The sequence below is a fragment of the Callithrix jacchus genome, chromosome 15, assembly GCF_049354715.1.
Source record: "Callithrix jacchus isolate 240 chromosome 15, calJac240_pri, whole genome shotgun sequence".
In the NCBI taxonomy this organism is placed as follows: Eukaryota; Metazoa; Chordata; class Mammalia; order Primates; family Cebidae; genus Callithrix; species Callithrix jacchus.
In genome coordinates this window covers 9,946,644-9,964,537 of record NC_133516.1, presented here as the reverse complement: position 1 = coordinate 9,964,537, position 17,894 = coordinate 9,946,644, and the positions used below count along the sequence as shown (strand labels likewise).

General features: G+C 46.6%; 2 protein-coding genes across 12 annotated transcripts in view; both read right to left on the bottom strand.

Annotated features, from left to right (window-relative positions):
- The window catches only part of FXR1 (FMR1 autosomal homolog 1), an 819,632-nt gene that overhangs the window by 23,076 nt on the left and 778,662 nt on the right, over positions 1 to 17,894 (bottom strand). For all 11 annotated transcript variants that reach the window (XM_078350221.1, XM_078350223.1, XM_078350227.1 and 8 more), the window contains one exon: positions 6,188 to 6,295. The gene's annotated coding sequence lies outside the window, so the exon portion shown is untranslated. The remainder of the gene's footprint in view (positions 1 to 6,187; positions 6,296 to 17,894) is intronic.
- SOX2 (SRY-box transcription factor 2) lies at positions 7,041 to 9,584 on the bottom strand. Its single transcript, XM_008981272.4, has one exon. It carries the CDS (start codon positions 9,128 to 9,130, stop codon positions 8,171 to 8,173), a length of 960 nt encoding a protein of 319 aa, XP_008979520.1. The 5' UTR covers positions 9,131 to 9,584; the 3' UTR covers positions 7,041 to 8,170.

Below are 17,894 nucleotides of genomic sequence, written 5' to 3'. Positions count from 1 at the left end.
TTGGATTCCAAGATGTTTTTGCACCATTTCACAAAGCTGATGAGAGAGTGTTAGTCTAGTTTAACAGAAGTTGGGGTAAACAAACTCTCAAAGGGAAACTTGATTTTAAGATAGTTTCCTTGGAGGTGGGAGGAAGGGGAAATAGAGGACCTTGAGAAGGAGAAGACAGGTTTGCCAGTTAGTATTCCAGACCGATTAAACTGTAATGTTATGCAATAACCCAGATTTGAGCTGTTAAGCGAGATAAAATCGACCTGGATGTGAGCTGATACTAAACTGACTGCATGCAAAATATTGGCTAATTCTCACTAAATCATTACTCTGTGAGATCCTGGACCAATATCAGAACTTAAGGCCTATTTTCCAGGATCCTTTCCATTGGAAGGGCATTCAATAAATCAAATTGATGTGAGAGTTGGAAAGAAAACTTGCGAAGTGCGTCTCCCAGAAATGCCCAGGTGCTTTTCTCTCACAAATAATTTTATTCCACTTACACACATTCCACTGAGCAAGTATCTTTCCTCTTATCTACAATTTAAATCACAGTTCAAAGAAATTATCTCAGCAATACATGACTCTAAAAAGATTATTAAAGGCGATTTAAATCATTGGGAATGGAAGGCAAAGAAAATAGAACTGGTGCAGCAGTGGTAAGCCAGGAGCAACTGTCCTAGCTGTGGCTGGACAGGAGAGGCAGAAAAGTCTTCTAAGTCCATTTCTTAAATCGCCGCAGAAACTTGCACCCGGTTAAATAAAGCTATGGTGTACTCCTCAAGGCTTTTGTTGAAATTTGTCGACCATCTAAAAACAAAATCATATGAACACAACAGAAAACACTCATTCACATCCTGCAACAAATTTTGGCTGATAAACCAGATCACTTCTACATATTGGGAAGAAGGGCGCTCCCATGACGAGGGTCGTGCGGGTGACTGTCCACGTACTGATGATTATGGCTACTTGTATATGTGGTTACGTTCTGGGTTGGGGGGCTGGCAGGGGCTCTGTCGTGGTGATGGAGCCCGGCTGCTCTGGCCTCGCCCTGTGTGCGTTCGGATCGCCCTTTCTGGAACGAATCATTTCATCCCCGGGGCCCCGCAGCCCTGACGTCACGAGGTGGGGGTGGGGGAGCAGTCCCGCTTCTGGCCTGGCCGCCAGCGATAAGAACCCTCGGGAAGAATTCACCGCGACTTATTTAATACAGTAATTATTTTTCTGCCTTTTGCGGGTGGGGGTGGCTCCTGCCTGGAATGCCAGGATCCCTCCTTCAGGACGGTGCCCAGGGATGGCAAGTTTGCAAGATAACTTCCTTGGCAAACCTGAAGCCAGAGCACTGGGAAGTAAGCGGGGTAGTGTGAACAAGGCCAATTTCACTACCCAGAGCCAGGAAGGAGAGAAAGAACCTGGGTTTCCGTCTGTTCTCTGTAGTCTAACGTGAGAACTGCGTCCCTTCCCTAATTCGGCTGGACAGTAAGAAAAGTCATACGTATCAATTAAGCCTATTTTGTCAGGCACTTTGTAGTCACCCTCTTCCAGGTAACTGGATATTATTCCTGTCTCACAAACGGGAAAGTGAAGGGTCTGTAGCTCCCCATCCCTACCCGCTCTAATCCAGAGGGGCCCAATATTCCCGGGATCCCAGATTGCTCCTGTGGCTTCCCCCAGCCCTGCCAGTCCTCGGCCTCTAACCGGGAAGAACCACGTGAGATCACTCATACTGAGAGTTGGCCACAAACAGGGACAAAGAGCCCCTTGTGTAGACAATCTCTGATGTGCGTGGGAATCTGGGGCCCAGACACCATCTCCCGCGTCACGAGGTCAGCATGGAGAGGGCGTGGGCTGGGGCGCAGGAGGCAGAGACCTCCGCAGTGGCGAGGGCCCCAACGCCTCGGGAGACTTTCTAGACTTGTCTGACGCGGGTCCCTGTTTGAGAGGGAGGGAATGCGGCCGTTCGGGCAGAGCCGGGCCGGAGAGAACTGTAGCCCCACACAGCACCTGCTTGGGGCGCCCCGTGGGTGCCGTGACCCGGGCCGCGGAGCTGGTCAGCTCCGCCTCGATTTGCCCGCGCGTCGGCTCCCGGTACTGGGCACCCGGCGCTCCCCAGGGCAGCCGGCGCGCTCACAGCCCGGGGCCGAGCCCCGGACCGAAGCTGGGAGAGGGAGGCAAATGAGAGTTCAAAGCGCCGAGCTCTACAGAAAACAGTGCACTCTTCCTTCTGTACACTCAGGCAGACCAGGGTAATAAAACGAAGGGCACCTCCAGCTTTCCAATCACCTGACACTTCTTTGCAAAGTAGAACAAGCATCTCAAGTTCAAACGCTTAGGTGCAGCAAATATCTTTGCATTCCGAAATGAGAGGAAATTCTATTTGCTTTAGGAGAGAAACTGAGCACAGCGCTCAGGGAATCAGAAATAGCACCTTTATACCAAAGTATAAAATAAAATCCATCTGGAATCAGAATAGAGACAAGAATCTTAGACTTATCTTCAGACTCCACCCTTCTTCCAAAGAGAAATCCCCTTAGTCAAAATAAAAATGTAAAGTCCATTATTTTCTAAAGGCCACAGAAGCAAAACAGACAAACTGAAAATAAGAATCATGAAACTGGACAGTGCTGCTAGCAGGGAGACAGGAAGTTACTAGACTCCCTTGGTGGTAACAGATGTCAGGTTTCCAGGAAAGCTTTAATAGAAAATAACCATGAAAGACACTAAACTAATTCTCTGGTTTGGGCAACTTTCCTGTCTTTAGAAAGCTTCTTCCACAGCTTTTCTCACTCTAGAACTCTGGAAGCTATGTCCATTTGGACTTCATCCATATTTTCCCAGAAAAGTTCAGCGTTTCTCCCCCTTCTTCCTTCTTTAAGGGATGCACCTCATAGGCGAAGTCCTTAGGGAAATCCACCCAGCCCTCTTCCAATTTTTTTCTTTTTCCAAAAAAAGAAAGCAAAGTAATAAATTAACCCCTATCTTGCGGCCCGCAAAGCAGCCTTAGCTTCCAGAGTGAGAAAATGCAGCAGAAAAAAAAAAAATAGAATGAGATGCAAATTATTTTAAGGCAATAATGTGGGTGAGGGGTTGTTCCCTGGGGGTTGTGAACTGAAGTCTCTGCTAAAGCTCAGGGCAAAGGAAACCTTCCACAAAGAAAACTATGAGGATCTGTTTTTCAAAATTCTCCAAGAGCAAGAAATACAACGGGGTTGGGGGTGATGAAAAGTTATCTTAATTATAACAGAGAGATAAATAAATAAATAAATAAATAAGCAGTGTCAATCAGCAGGCGATCAAACCATAGTGAAACTTCAATCTCAGAGCAGTTAGCTATCAACTGTTAGCAGCTGAAAAGTAAACCTCTCGCACACAAAGGCACTGTTTAATTTTCGTCTTGTAATGGTTCTAAATGAAGACCCCATCACCATGCAGTTAAGCGGTATTTCTTGTCCCCCTGAGGCGCTGATCGGTTCTTTTTAATGTGAGAAAACTGGCAGCTCAAAACCCGTCAATGGAGCTCCCACCACAAAAGTTCTGAAAAGCTGAATGAATTGGGTTTGTAATTACTCTTCCCACCCCCCCTCGCAGCTTATCTCTTATTCATTCAATTTATATTATTGTCAAGGAGTCTTACCCTCAAAATCATTCCCTTACCATTCTACCTAGGGCCACGGAGGAACTTGTGACATGGCAGAAATGGAAGCCGCCCCCCCCCCCCACTGCACCTTGCAGTGTTCAGACCAATAGGTGGGAAGAGAAGGAGGGATTACCTTGTACCCCAATTTACTCTGAGACGACTAGAACCTAGAGAACTCAGCTCATGGAAACTTCCACTTTCAAACTTGCATTTTATTGGCAAACAGGAATGTGTATTCTGTCTAAATTCAGGGCCTGCCTGGGTCTCTGAGTCCCTGTGACATTTCCACTTAGAAAAGGCGGAGGCTGTACATGAACACCCTCCTCTTTTGCCCCATATTGCAAATCCCTAAAATACCTTGCCAGACATGAAGTGGATATTAAGATGAATTATTATGTTGTTTTTTTTCTTTTAAACAAAAAACAGTCAGTGAAATAGAAAAGGAGACTATAATTCTGTGGCCCCCACCCCCCACCAGCCCAAGAAAAGGTTCTATAAAAAGTCAGCTTTAGAATGCCAGGGTTCCATGTGTATTTCAATCCAAGGTGTTGCTGATGGAGAGAAGATTCTCCTGAGATTTTCCTACTGTAAGAATGTGTCAATTTCTAGAAATAAGTACAGCTATTACGACCAAATCTACTAGCAGTCTAAATAATTAATTGAAGCGTTGCTCTTTGACCCTTGAAAAGTCCAGTAGGGACACGTTTATAGTAATAATACCTCCGAATGAGCCCTTGTCAAATATTCATTTAGTGGCTAATGTGAGCCATTTTCCCCTGGGATGGTCTGTAATACCAGCTTCCCAGCATTGGCAAGAAACCTTGCTAATCTACTACAGCTCAGCAAAAATATTTTAACGCTCTTTATTTAAAGTATTCGGGGAAGGGGGGCAGGTGGTTTGGGGAGAGAAAAAAAATGCAGAAAGAACAGACTGTAATCTCACCCTTTTGCGCATTTCTATTCTGTGTATAAGGTTAACAAAACATTTAAACTCACCCTGTTTGACTGGAAATTGAGTGCTTTCATTGAGCAGAATAGTAACCCCAAAACAAAACAAAAACTAAACACTCAGCAACTGTGTCCAGCACCATGACATAACCATCTCTGGGCACATTTATGGGTTTACTCTCCTCGAACATCACATTATTATTAAAATATTATATGCTCAATATTAATCTAGCCATGAAATTACATATCTCAGGGAACCATTTAATTCAATCACACGAATGATGGCACAAGATATGTATCATTTCCCTCAGATGTAGTTTATCAAAAGCATTTATATTTGCAAACAAAATATTTTGACTTTCATTTTTCAACTATTTGGTATGGAATAGGAGGGGAACGGGAGTTCTCTTGTTTTATGCAGACAGTGACAATTATTAGCAAAGCTAGTTCTACTTCCCACAATATTGTGCTCCTTTTCCTTTTGCAAAATATTTGAACCTGAGCATTTTGCCAGAAAGTTGCTTTTTAGCCCGACCCTGTGGGTGTTTTTTTTTTTTTTTTTTAATGAGAGTTGAGTGCAGTGCAATTACTCTAAACCTCTATACATATTTCTAATATATTTCTATCTAAAAAATATATAATCTATATAGTTGACTGCCTCAAATTCCGGGAATATCCTCCCCACTCCCCCAGCATGATCATTTGGATCTTTATTCAAAGTTTCTTTTATTCGTATGTGTGAGCAAGAACTGGCGAATGTGCTCATTACCACGTGAATAATCCGTATATGCATTACAATGGCTGGCCAGGCCGGGGGAAATTCTTTTAGAGTCTCTGCATTAATTAAGGGGGGGAAATGCCTAGCTTAGAATTAGGACCTGGAATAATAATTGTCCCTTCCCAGTACAAGGTTACCCTAAAAATGAGGGTTAAAAAAGTAATAAATAAAAAACAGTACATATCCAAAACATAGCAATCTAGAAAAAATAGAAAGTACAGAAAATATGAGATATCCCCACTTCAGCCCAGAACTAACATTGGCAACACCACGAGAAAGGAATACTTTCTTGGAAACGAGAAAATGCAAGCCAAGGGGACGAACCAACGTGGTGGCTGCAGCAGGTACTCTACTCAAGGGTGGGAGACTCTGCCGCATTCCAACTCCGCCAAAGTTGTAGCAAGTTGACGCGACAAGCTCTTGAAATTGTGGGAAGCAAACCCGTGCTCTTAAGAGTGCCCGACTGTTGGTTCCTGGTCCCCGTGGGTGGGGGGAAGATGAGCGAAGCCAGTAGTAAATAAAGTAGAAAAGTCCCTGACTAGGTAACATCATCCGGCTGCCCCAGAGCAAGGGTGGGTTGTGAAGCAGAAGCATCGCTAAATCAAAGGCCGCGGCGATGGCCCAACTTTTCCACTCCCACTGAGGACAACTATAGCCTTTCTTTACCCTTCCTAGGGCAACACACACACACACACACACACCCCAAATCCAATCGTGTTTCCCCACCCCTTTCCCCTCCCCCACGTCTCCACTACTGTAGTAAAACATTGTTAACAGATCAAACGCATAATCATCTCGAAATGTGATTAGACAGGACAAAGTAAAATATCTACCTCAGAGTTGACTGTTTTCTTCTTTAATATGGCTGTTGCCTGGCTTCTCTTTTGCTTGTTATCAGCTGTAGAGATTATCCGATTTGGGGCTACAGGCTTGGACCCGCGCTGCCAATTTAAGAAATGGAATTCAGGGAGGGAGGGAGAGAGAGGGAAAAAAGAAAATAAATAATAAAACTATGTTGATGATAAGCCGGGGGGTTTTGCAAGATGTTCTTTTCCTTCCCTCGCCCCCGAACAGGAAAATGTAGAGGAGAAAGTTTATGAAGTCAAGGAACAAAGAAAGCATACCACTTGTTTCCTCCCAGACAATAGCAGGGCCAGAGTAATCCAAACACCCACCCAGCAGATGAGCACTTTGCATGTCTAGTTTGCAATTATTCTGATACAAGAAGCATCATTTTTCCCTATAGACAGGTTTCAAAGGGCCATTGTGCTGTGAAGAAAATGAAAACAAAACCAGCCAACCTGGTTCTGATTTGGCTCAATACCCCATCTGCTAAACTACATGAAAAATTTCAGAATTGGATCCTTTCTGGCAACAAGTGGCATAAATCAGTTTTCAGTTTAAGTCCCCATCATGCTTATTCATGCTGCTTAGAAAAGGAGGGGGCGGATTTACAATATATGTCTCTAGTTTCTATTTTAGAAATGACAAAATTTTCAATTTTTCCAGTACTTATTATTCATCCAGCCGTTTCCTTTTCGCAGTTAACATTAGCACACGAAGCTGGACTAGTAATACCGAGGATTTTTGGTCTTTTGCTTTGTCGGCTGAGCACAGTAAGATAATTCCCCGAGAAGTTATGTATAATCACAGTGTTAACCAAATAAATGAAAGACTCAAGAATAATTTCAGTGTCCATATTTCAAAAATTTATTTATCTCAAACTGTGCATAATGGAGTAAAAACTTAAGTTGAAAATGTACCTGTTATAAGGATGGTATTAGTTCAAATATATACATGGATTCTCGGCAGACTGATTCAAATAATACAGAGCCGAATCTTTTTAAAATACAGCTACGGAAAATAAAGGGGGAAAACCTTAAAATATCACAATAAATTTACAGAAATATTACAAACCATAAGAAAATATTTCAAACACAGTAATTTCATGTTTCTTTTTTATCTGAACAAAATGGAAAGTTGGGATTGAACAAAAGCTATTATAAATTACCAACGATGTCAACCTGCATGGCCATTTTTGCTTTTAATAGTAAGTTATAAAATTTAGTACAATCTAAAACTTTTGCCCTTTTAAACAAGACCACAGAGATGGTTTGCCAGTACTTATTCTAATTTTTTTCCTTTTGTACAATTTTTAATTCAAATGTCCAAATTTTAATAGTTTTCTTCTCTCCACGTTTGCAACTGTCCTAAATTTCAGCTGCAGAATCAAAATTCAACAAGAAGCCTCTCCTTGAAAAATATTGGCAAATTCTCAGCTTATAAACAATGGACATTTTGATTGCCATGTTTATCTCGATAAATACTGTACAAAAGTTGCTTGCAAATATTAAAACATTTTTTTCGTCGCTTGGAGACTAGCTCTAAATATTATTGGTAAAGACTTTTGCAAACTTCCTGCAAAGCTCCTCCCGTACCACTAGAACTTTTTAAAAGTTTTTCGTAGCTTTCTTTCCTCCAGATCTATACAAGGTCCATTCCCCCGCCCTCCCCACCCCTCCCCCCTGGTTTTCTCTGTACAAAAATAAGTCCCCAAAAAGAAGTCCAGGATCTCTCTCATAAAAGTTTTCTTGTCGGCATCGCGGTTTTTGAGTGAGTGTGGATGGGATCGGTGTTCTCTTTCGCAGCTGTCATTTGCTGTGGGTGATGAGACTCTTCTTTTTTTTCCTTTTTCTTTTCGAGCATACCGGGCTTTCTCCACGCAGTTTCCGACTCTCCTCTCTGCACCCCTCCCCCACTGATTCCCCTCGCTCTTGTCGGAGAATGCCTCCCCCGTCCAGTTCGCGGTCCGGCCCTCACATGTGCGAGAGCGGCAGTGTGCCGTTGATGGCCGTGCCGGGCACCGGGCCGCTCTGGTAGTGCTGGGACATGTGCAGTCTGCTGGGCGCGGCGGGCTCCGGCACCTCCGCGCCGGGGAGGTACATGCTGATCATGTCCCGGAGGTCCCCGGCCTGGCAGGGCGCCCTGGAGTGCGAGGAAGAGGTCACCACCGGCGGGCTGGAGCTCGCCTCCGACTTGACCACCGAGCCCATGGAGCCCAGCGCCATGCCGGGCGTGCCCTGCTGCGAGTAGGACATGCTGTAGGTGGGCGAGCCGTTCATGTAGGTCTGCGAGCTGGTCATGGAGTTGTACTGCAGCGCGCTCACGTCGTAGCGGTGCATGGGCTGCATCTGCGCCGCGCCGTGCGCGTTGAGGCCCGGGTGCTGCGGGTAGCCCAGCTGCTCCTGCATCATGCTGTAGCTGCCGTTGCTCCAGCCGTTCATGTGCGCGTAGCTGTCCATGCGCTGGTTCACGCCCGCGCCCAGGCCGGCGCCCACCCCGACCCCGCCGGCCATGCCGTTGCCGCCGGGCGCCAGCAGCCCGCCGGGCAGCGTGTACTTATCCTTCTTCATGAGCGTCTTGGTTTTCCGCCGGGGCCGGTACTTGTAATCCGGGTGCTCCTTCATGTGCAGCGCGCGCAGCCGCTTGGCCTCGTCGATGAACGGCCGCTTCTCCGTCTCGGACAGCAGCTTCCACTCGGCGCCCAGGCGCTTGCTGATCTCCGAGTTGTGCATCTTGGGGTTCTCCTGGGCCATCTTGCGCCGCTGCCCGCGGGACCACACCATGAAGGCGTTCATGGGCCGCTTGACGCGGTCGGGGCTGTTCTTCTGGTTGCCACCCGCCGCCGCCGCCGCCGCGGTGGGGTTGCCGCCGCCGCCCCCCGAAGTCTGCTGCGGGCCCGGCGGCTTCAGCTCCGTCTCCATCATGTTGTACATGCGGGCGCTGTGCGCGGGCCCGGCCCGCCGGCGGCCGCCGACCCTCCTCGGCCCGGCCGGGACTTTGGGGGGCCCGCGGGCGGGGGGGCGGAGGAGGGGAGGCGGGCGGGGGTGCCGGGAGCGCGGGACTCCGCAAGGAGAATCAGGCGAGGAACAATTTGGGGGCAAAAAAGCGAGAGAGGCAGAGGCTGGAATCAGGATCAAAAAAAAAAAAAAAAAAAACCGCGCGTTCCCTCCTCCTCCGGCCGGAGCCGCCGCCGCCGAGGATTGTTATGGTTATTTTTTGGAAAGGCTTAAGCCCGGGGCTCAAACTTCTCTCCTTTCTTTCTCCTCTTCTTTCTCTCCGTCCCCGTCTTAAAGAGGCAGCAAACTACTTTCCCCCTTTTGCAAACACTCTCTTCTCTGCCTTGACAACTCCTGATACTTTTTTGAACAAGTTAATAGACAACCGTCCATGTGACGGGGGCTGTCAGGGAATAAATGGGTTTCCCGCGACCAATCAGCGCGCGGCGGCTCCTCCACTCGGGCCCGGCCTCGCCGCCGGGTTTTGCATGAAAGGGGGCGGGGCCTCGCGGGCCGCCGGCGCGGGGGCGGGGGCGGGGGCGGGGGAGGGGAGAGGGGGAGGGGAGGGGATGGGAGGGGCGGCGGGGAGGGAGGCGGCTCCGGGCCGGCCTGCCAGCCACTGAGAAACCTTTGTATCCCCCTCGCAGCAACAGGTCACGCCACACGCCTTTTCGAAGGAAGTGGGTAAACAGCACCAAGACTACGTGGGTTTTTTCTTTTTTAAACTTAACACTGATTTACTTTTTGGTGCAGGGTGCTGAAGTGAGGATGGGACGCGGGGGGCAGCTAAGGTGCGGGGGTGGGGCAGGGCTCAGTGGGTGGCTCGGGGCGACGGTCCAGCTCGTGTTTCTGGAAACCGCCAGTGCAAGGCTGGGTGTGTCATTGTCCCGCCGCCCATTCGCGCAGTGCCCCCAGCTCCTGCCCCTCTGCGGCTCCCACGCCGCGCGCTTCCTCTCCCCTCTTCCCCCGCAGGTGCCGGCGTTCCCGCACGCCCTTCAGACAGGGTCTCCACTAGAAGTTAGGAGACTCGAACCTCGGTCCTCAAAGCCTTCCTTGCTTCCACCTAACGTGCTCTGTTCTTAAACATCAATCCTGGTCGGACCACGAGGCCGACTCCAGAGCTGGGAACCCGCAGGCCTTGGGAAGCTGCCATCTCTCTGTCCCACTCAGCTCTGGCCCAGGAAACCGCAGCTCGCCTTCTTACTCCCAGCCCCAACTCCCACTGGCCTGTCTCCAGTCAACCGGAGCAAAGGGGATGCTCCTACGCTCTCCCCCCCGTTCCCCATTCCCACCCCAGGCCTCCCCCAAAGAGGGGTTTCAGTCGTGCGGGTTTCAAATGGGGGCTGGGGAAAGAGAGAGAGACAAACGGAAGGGCGCTCCAAAGTGCAGGATGGGGGAGGGTAACTTCAACTTCCTGGCATCCCACGGCACTGTGCGGAGGTGGCATTTGGGCCCCAGTCACAAACTCCCTCCCACGCAGGGTTCCCTGGGCGCCAGCAGAACCAGCCCTGGCATTTCCCTCGTGGGTTTCCACCGTGGTGGCCGCTGAGGGGCTCCAGGCCTGGGAGGCGGGGTCCAAGCTCTCCAGGCACAGGTGCAGGCAGCGCACGCAGGGAGCAGGCGGCCGGCACTGGGGCGCGGGGAGCCCGGCGAGGCCCGGGTTAGAGGAGGCTGAGATGGGGGCGGGGGTAGGGGCTCAGGAATCTTGCCTGCCCAGGACCCAAGAGGGTAATTTTAGCCGCTCTCCCATTGTCCCGACGTAAAGATTTCAATAGGTAGGCGCTCAATGCGGAGGGCAATGGCAGCACGTCCGTTACAAATAGGTAGTTTTGTTTCTCTTGTTGTCGCTACACGGAGTCAAACAAAGCCTCGTCTAAGTTTCCTTCCACTCTCTTGTTGGGATCTTTGTGGCTAAAATGCACTTGACTACAAAGGCTGGGGTGGGGTGGGGGGAATAAAGAAAAAAAACAAAACCCTGATGCCGTTTCTTTTTTATAAAGGGCTTAAACCATCAGCGCTACTTATTTTCTTTCTTCTGTAACACTCTCCGCCCCTCCTCCCTGGCCTACCCTTACTCACCCTAAGAAAATGTACTGAATAGTATCTCGCAGCCACGTTCCATATATTATCTTTACAAAACTGTGGCTTGTTTTGTTCCTTACTAACCTTCTTCCCATAATCACTCCTCCGACCCCCAACTTCTCCAATCTCTGCCCTCCCTAGCCTGTTACTGTCAGACTCACACTAAATATGCCCACTGGAAACTCCGAAAAGTTGATTAAAAAAAAAAAAAAAGAAAGAAAGAAAAAAAAAGAAAGAAAGAAAGAAAAAGAAAAGAACTCTGCAGACTTTCCTTAAGTTATTTCCAGTCAACCTTCCTGCCCACCCCCCACCCCCAAAAGGTTCTTTTTCTCTCTTAAGTTGTGGTTTGCTTTAGTTCTTGGGAACCCGGAAAGGGTGAGACTGGCTTTCTCAAAATGCACACATATTCGGCGCTCTTCAAAATAAAGCACCGCTTTCTGTTGAATCGAGGTGAAATATTAAGGTAAACACGGACCTGGAGATTAGGAAGGAGAAAAGATTGACAAGATCTGGGGAAGGAAGAGAAGGCGGCCACCGGCTTTTCAGCGCGGCTGGTTTCAGGGATGTGGCTGGTGCGCCCCCTGCTGGTTGATTTGCTTTTCCAAGACCATTGCTTATACCTTTAAAAGAAGGTGCTTGAAAATAATTAAAGTAAAAAAAAAAAATGAGGGGGATGGAAGATCAAACTAATTATACATAATCTAAACAAAAGAAAAGTTAACATATCGTATAAGCTTGGGGACCAACTCATAAGAATAAGATTTAATTTGCCTAACTTAGAAATATACATACAACCTCGAGATAAGTGGGAGGTCAGACCATAGGAAAATACAGGTACAAATTATGAGACTCAGCGTGTGAATGAATTATGATTGTCCAGACGCCACGAAGGGCAGACCAAGCACCACTTTATGATTGTGTATGTATCGGTCTGCTTAATAGCATTATTCCAAAAACTTTAAAAAGCTTGTGGATAATTGTGTGAAGAAACAACCAGGGAGTTGATGTGGATCAGGGTGGTGTATATTTGTTAAAATAAATACTAATAACAGATGGAACAGATGGTTATAGACACAAATCTTTTAAATCTCGCTGCCTTTCTCTCAAGGCACATTTTTTTTCCCTTGGGAGGATATATAACAGCTTTTACACATTCTCAGATGCATGTGTTTGTGTATGAACTCTATAATAATGTATTTAAGAGGTTAAAGGGGTTGGCTAGGTCTTTTATTAATTGCTTTTATCACATAAATAAGCTATGGAAATACGTTACAATTGTGTTATCATTGGTTGCATTTATTTACAGCTTTATTTTAATTAAGCCTGCTGTACTTATCGAGACAATGAACTAACTGTGGCTGGCGTTTATGCATAATAATATGCTATGAAAATAAGATTAAAGAAGATGGTGATAGCAGAAACATTTTCTCATTAGAGTTTTTAGAACATATGCATTTAAAAAAATCAGATCACTCTATTTCAACCCGGCACCATCTCTGATCCCTAAATATAATAACTGTAACAATTCCAATAGATGACAGAAGCAACCCTGTTTTAGATTTGTGATAGACAGCTACAGTACTAACAACAATACACCACTGAGACTAGCAGACAGTCAAAAAAGACCTGGAACAGGATGCTTCATCCTCTGAGAATCTAAAATGTTGCTACTGGCACAATTTATGAAAATTGAAAAGTGCTTAATCTAAAAGAGAATGTAACACTTCCCTTCCATGGGCAGCAAAAAGCGACATAGTTTTAGAACAAGCTTAGTAATTAGGAACAAAAATGCATAACTCCTGAAATATTCTAATTTTATTTTGTTCTATTATAGGCCCCTAGCCCAACTCAAATTTTATTTAAACATCTTTCACGTTGATTTTTCTCTCCTAAAGTCTCCCCAGCCCTCCTCAAGTATTATATCTGAAACCAACTGACAATTTTGTGAAGATAGGGGACTGCAGACTTATTTTTTCTTCTTAGTGTCAAATAAAGGTTTAACTTGCAGTAATTAGGTGAGAACTAGCCAAGCATCTTACTATTATGATGCTTGTTAAAAAACGCTTCTTTTCTGCATCTGCATTTGAGTGTGTTCCCCTCCTCTCTTAATCTTCTTATGGAAATGAAGGCAAACGGCAGGGAACCTGCAGAGTCTTGGAGAATGTCCTTGTTAACTGGAATTTCTCAGCATTGCTAATTAGCAGAGTTTGACGACCACCAGTATTGGGGGAAAGCTCTGTTTAACCACTCACAAACCATTCTGAGGAAGAGCAGACTAATTTTATTTTGTAATTAAAATCTGAAAAGGGCCCTATTTGACAGTTAGGGCTATGAGAGTTTTATCTCCCCGCGAAATAATTACTGCCTTGATAACTCAATTTTCTGAAAAATGTCAACTGTGGGCTCCAAAAGTTTTAATTTCATTACGTAAGGAAAAAAAGTGAGAAAAATAGAAGAAAATGTACAGGAAGGTTTCTAATTCTAGAACTGGTTAAATATACTAGGAGCCAGATTTGGCCAAATGAAGGTTTTTTTCTCCCTTTTTTGTCATGTTTCCTCTGGATTCTAACCTTCCAGCAGTCTCCTCTAAAAGTGACCACAGCAGCAATCGCACTGAGTGAAAGAGCTCATACCAGGAGTCTGGTAAGGGAGAGGCAAATACCACTGAAGAGCAAAGTGTAGCAACTAGAGAAAAGTTTCTAATTCTAAAGGCCAAAAATAAAGGAAAACTTCAATGTTTAGGACAGTGCTGGTACAATTTGGTGAGATGAGACTTTATTTATATTTACCCTGTAATACAAGGAATGTGAGAACTGCAGAGTAAGGAGCCCGGCGCAAGCCAATATTAAAACCATTTCTTTCTCCTCTGGAAGTCACAAAAGATCCGAGCCACTTCCAGTTGGAGCACACTACACGACTTCCAGAATGACCAACGCTCGAGTCTTCGTTTCAGAAACAAACACATATAAATGAAGGCAAACAAGTGCATCAGAGGGTTTTGTTTTTCCTTAAAAGAGCACTGCACACTTTCCAAAAACAATCTACAAGAAATAAGCTGGAAAGGGTTAGGATATAGAAACAGCAGAAATTGAAAACTGAATTGTACCAATGTCAAACTTCTTTTCCTTTAGACTGCGAAGCATCCCTCACAGGGATTCCTAGAGGGAGTAGACACCTTAGTTTTTATAACACAGTTTTCAAAATGATAGAAACTCTCTCATCCACATTTCCCCCATTTTTTTCCCCCTATGTCAAACTGGTCAGATTCTGGAAGTCTGAAGGATTAGTGACAGAAACTATAATGCCTGTTTCTAGATGAGACAAAGAATGAACATATATCTCCATCCCTTTCTGTGTGCTAAGATGGAGATGCATATGGCTGCATGGTACACTAGCAATTGCAAATTGCTTAATCATATTTTTTTCTTCTTGTCTCTCCCTTCACCACCTTGCTTTTAATTTCCAGAAGTGGTATTACACTTAACAAATGAACAAGGGATAACAATTGCTGTTTCAGTCCAGACCCAATTTCACCAAATAATGTCACTCGAGAGCTGTAAGGACCCTTGAACCTAAGGCATGCAGAACTGCTTTGCATTCAGCTCCCCTTTTACTCATTCTCTTTCATCTAATTCTCACTGATGAAATAAATACATTTTGAAAAGAATTCAATAGTCATAAAACTAAATGTATTTCCCCTTGCTTTAAATTATAGCAACAAAAGTAGTGTATAATCGTTTGTGTATGTCTTTCAAGCTGTGTATAGTAATCATCGTGTTACTTATAGTGTCATATATGTACATCCTTCTTATATTCTGGCTCAAATATTTCCTGGAGAAATTAACTCGCACTTCACGATTTCACTTCCCTTTCTGAATTATCGAGCAATTTTAACATAAGTTAAGATTCTGTCCTTGCAGTACAGCCATTGTCCAGGAGAAAATGTAGTGTGACCATTCAATGACTTAATTATTTTAAATATAAATTCCCCTTTAAAAACATACACTAAAAACCTAAAGAGCTGGCACCAGGGGTTTTCAGTTGCATTGAATCTATGATTTTTAGTTTTGAAATTAGGAGAAGAGAGTTTTTTTAAAGGCAACATGATCAGGAGGAACTCCAGGGAGCCCGAACAGCTAGTGGGCCTTTTACACCTGTAGATCATTGCTTGAGAGTCTCAATAGCGATCTCTCTGATTGACCACACTACCTTACGCAATTCATCACACCAAAGGAAAAGGCCTTCCTTAGAATCCCAAGTTTCCAGCAGCTAGGGTCATTATCCTCATTTTGGAGAAACAAAAAACAATTGTTTTAAATTCTCCAACTGTGATTACTTCGCTTAGTTGTGACCATAACTTTTGTGGGGGAAACCTACACTTTCCTTAAGCTTTCTCTAGCCAGCATTAAATGACACTCCAGGGCAGGCTGGGCTACCCTTTCACCGCAAGGACCATCTACCAAGCAGGGAAAACCTCTTTCCCTTAGCTTGGCCCCTTCCACACCGCGTAAATGGAATTCTGTCTTTGTTCTTCTGGAATCTCACGGAACATACTGCTACTGTGTGCTCCACAAATTCCCTTTCCAGAAGTACAGTTGGGCTCAATACAAACCACAAAAGTGAAAAAAATCTCAGAGGACTGATGTGTTTGGCATCCAAAAAAGCAAGCTGGGGAAAGAAACTGGTAACATGTGAGGGACGCAGAGGACTACTACCAGAGGAAAAGGAACAAAGCTTTCACCTGTGGCATGAAAAGACGTTAAAGCGAACCATTGGGGGGAAAAAAGTCATCCTACGATCACCATCACCCCTAAACGAAACTATTACCACTTTTTTTTCAAAGATCTGCAGCTGCGGCTTGCGAGGAAAGTGCTCTAAATCAAAGTGTACACCCATCCTGGGCCGGCTGGCATCCTCAAGGCCTCCCATTGACATCTGGAACCCTCTCCCAAAAGCTCTTCTGGTCTCAGAAGAAATGCCTGAGAAGTCAGCCTTCCCAGGGGCCCACTTCTGCTTGCCCCCAGCGACCCCCTTCCAGTCCCGGCTCAGATGGAGTTGGGCTTCCAAACCCATCCCAATGGAATTCTCAGATCGCTGGCCTGATAATCTTTAAAGGCTCCTTCGGGCTGGGGCTCTGACTTTTATCTTCCCTCCCACCCTTCTTCCCTTTTTGTCAGCTCTCCCCAGTCCTTTTTCGTCTCGCCCCACCCCCCCTCCTTAATTTGAAGATCATTGACACGATAGGCTGTAATGAGTCCTTCAGAAACTGTTATGATCTACAGTGACAATCTCTGCACCTAATTCACAGATTATTGACAAGCACCGTGGGCTCAATGGTGTCAAGTTGTACTTGTGGTTTCAACACCCTCCAGCAACCCACGTAGCTGCTGGGCCCGGGATTAGGACCCACAGTCTGGCAGTGCTTATCTGCCCGTCTGAGTGATGGAGAGATGAGTATCAGTCTGTACCTCAACTCCTTCAAGCCCGGCTGGGCTTTCTCCCTGGCGCCTTTGTCTGTCTCAGGGTTGGAGCAACGAAACTAAGAGATCTCCAGAGTTTAAAAACAGAGTAAAAGGGCACACTTAATACATGAGAGCTCATCCTTGAATCTTAATTTTTAACAGTGAGTCGTGTCCCCCACACCCAAAACGATCACGCTCCAAACCACATCAAGCTGGAATATAAGAAGGATGGACATATATGATACTGTGTACATGTGTACTGTTTTCAGAGTTCGGATTCTTTCCTGGGTTCATCATGGCAGGTGTAAGGGACGAGGGGACAAGGGGCTGAGGAGTTGGCACGGGCTCGGCGGGCGTAAGCTAGGTGGGCCCATCCGCCTGGATCGTCCCCAGAATCCGGCAAGATTGGTTACTTACAAAGCAGGGCGCCCAGCCAACCCGCGCGGGCTGAGGCCTGGACGCTGGGACAGGAGACCAAAAATGCCCGCCCCGCCCCTAAAGGGCGCTTTACCGCCGCGGAGAAATGCGGCCCGTTGCCAGCCGCTGCGATGTTCCCTGCTACTAAGGAATCCGTCACTCGCTGCCCCCTCCTCAGCCCCCAAAGATGGAGGGGCCGCCTTCCTGATGGCCGCCTTGGGACGTGGGATTCGGGCAGGTGCGGGGGCCCCCTGGGAACACAGAAAGAACACTGCGTCGGGAGAGCTGGGTGGCATTCCCAGGCCTGGGCCGCCCACTTGTTCAGCTCCCTTTCCTCATCTAGGGGTTATGCTTTCACCATGGGCCCCAGAAAGTTGGGGACTCGCTCCGGCACGACCCCCGCTCGCAGCCAGGTGCGGCTTCTCCCTCTCGCCTTCACCCAACAGCCTGCGGCTACCCCAAGGCCGGGACCCCTGGGTGCGGCACAGGGTGGACATCCCCGGGACTCTGCTAATGCACGTCCGACTCCACTTCCGAATAGCAAGCATGGACTCCCTTTCTGACGTCGCCTCCAGAATTTTGCTGGCTTTGGCCTCCCTAGCCCACCGGCGGCGGGAACCACTGCGCAGCCTTCGGACCTCGGCCGTTAGCGCACCGCTTCTTACCTTACCCGGCTGGCGCGGGTTCACAAAACTAGCACCGACTAAATATTTCTGGAATGGAGACAAGCCTTCTGGTAG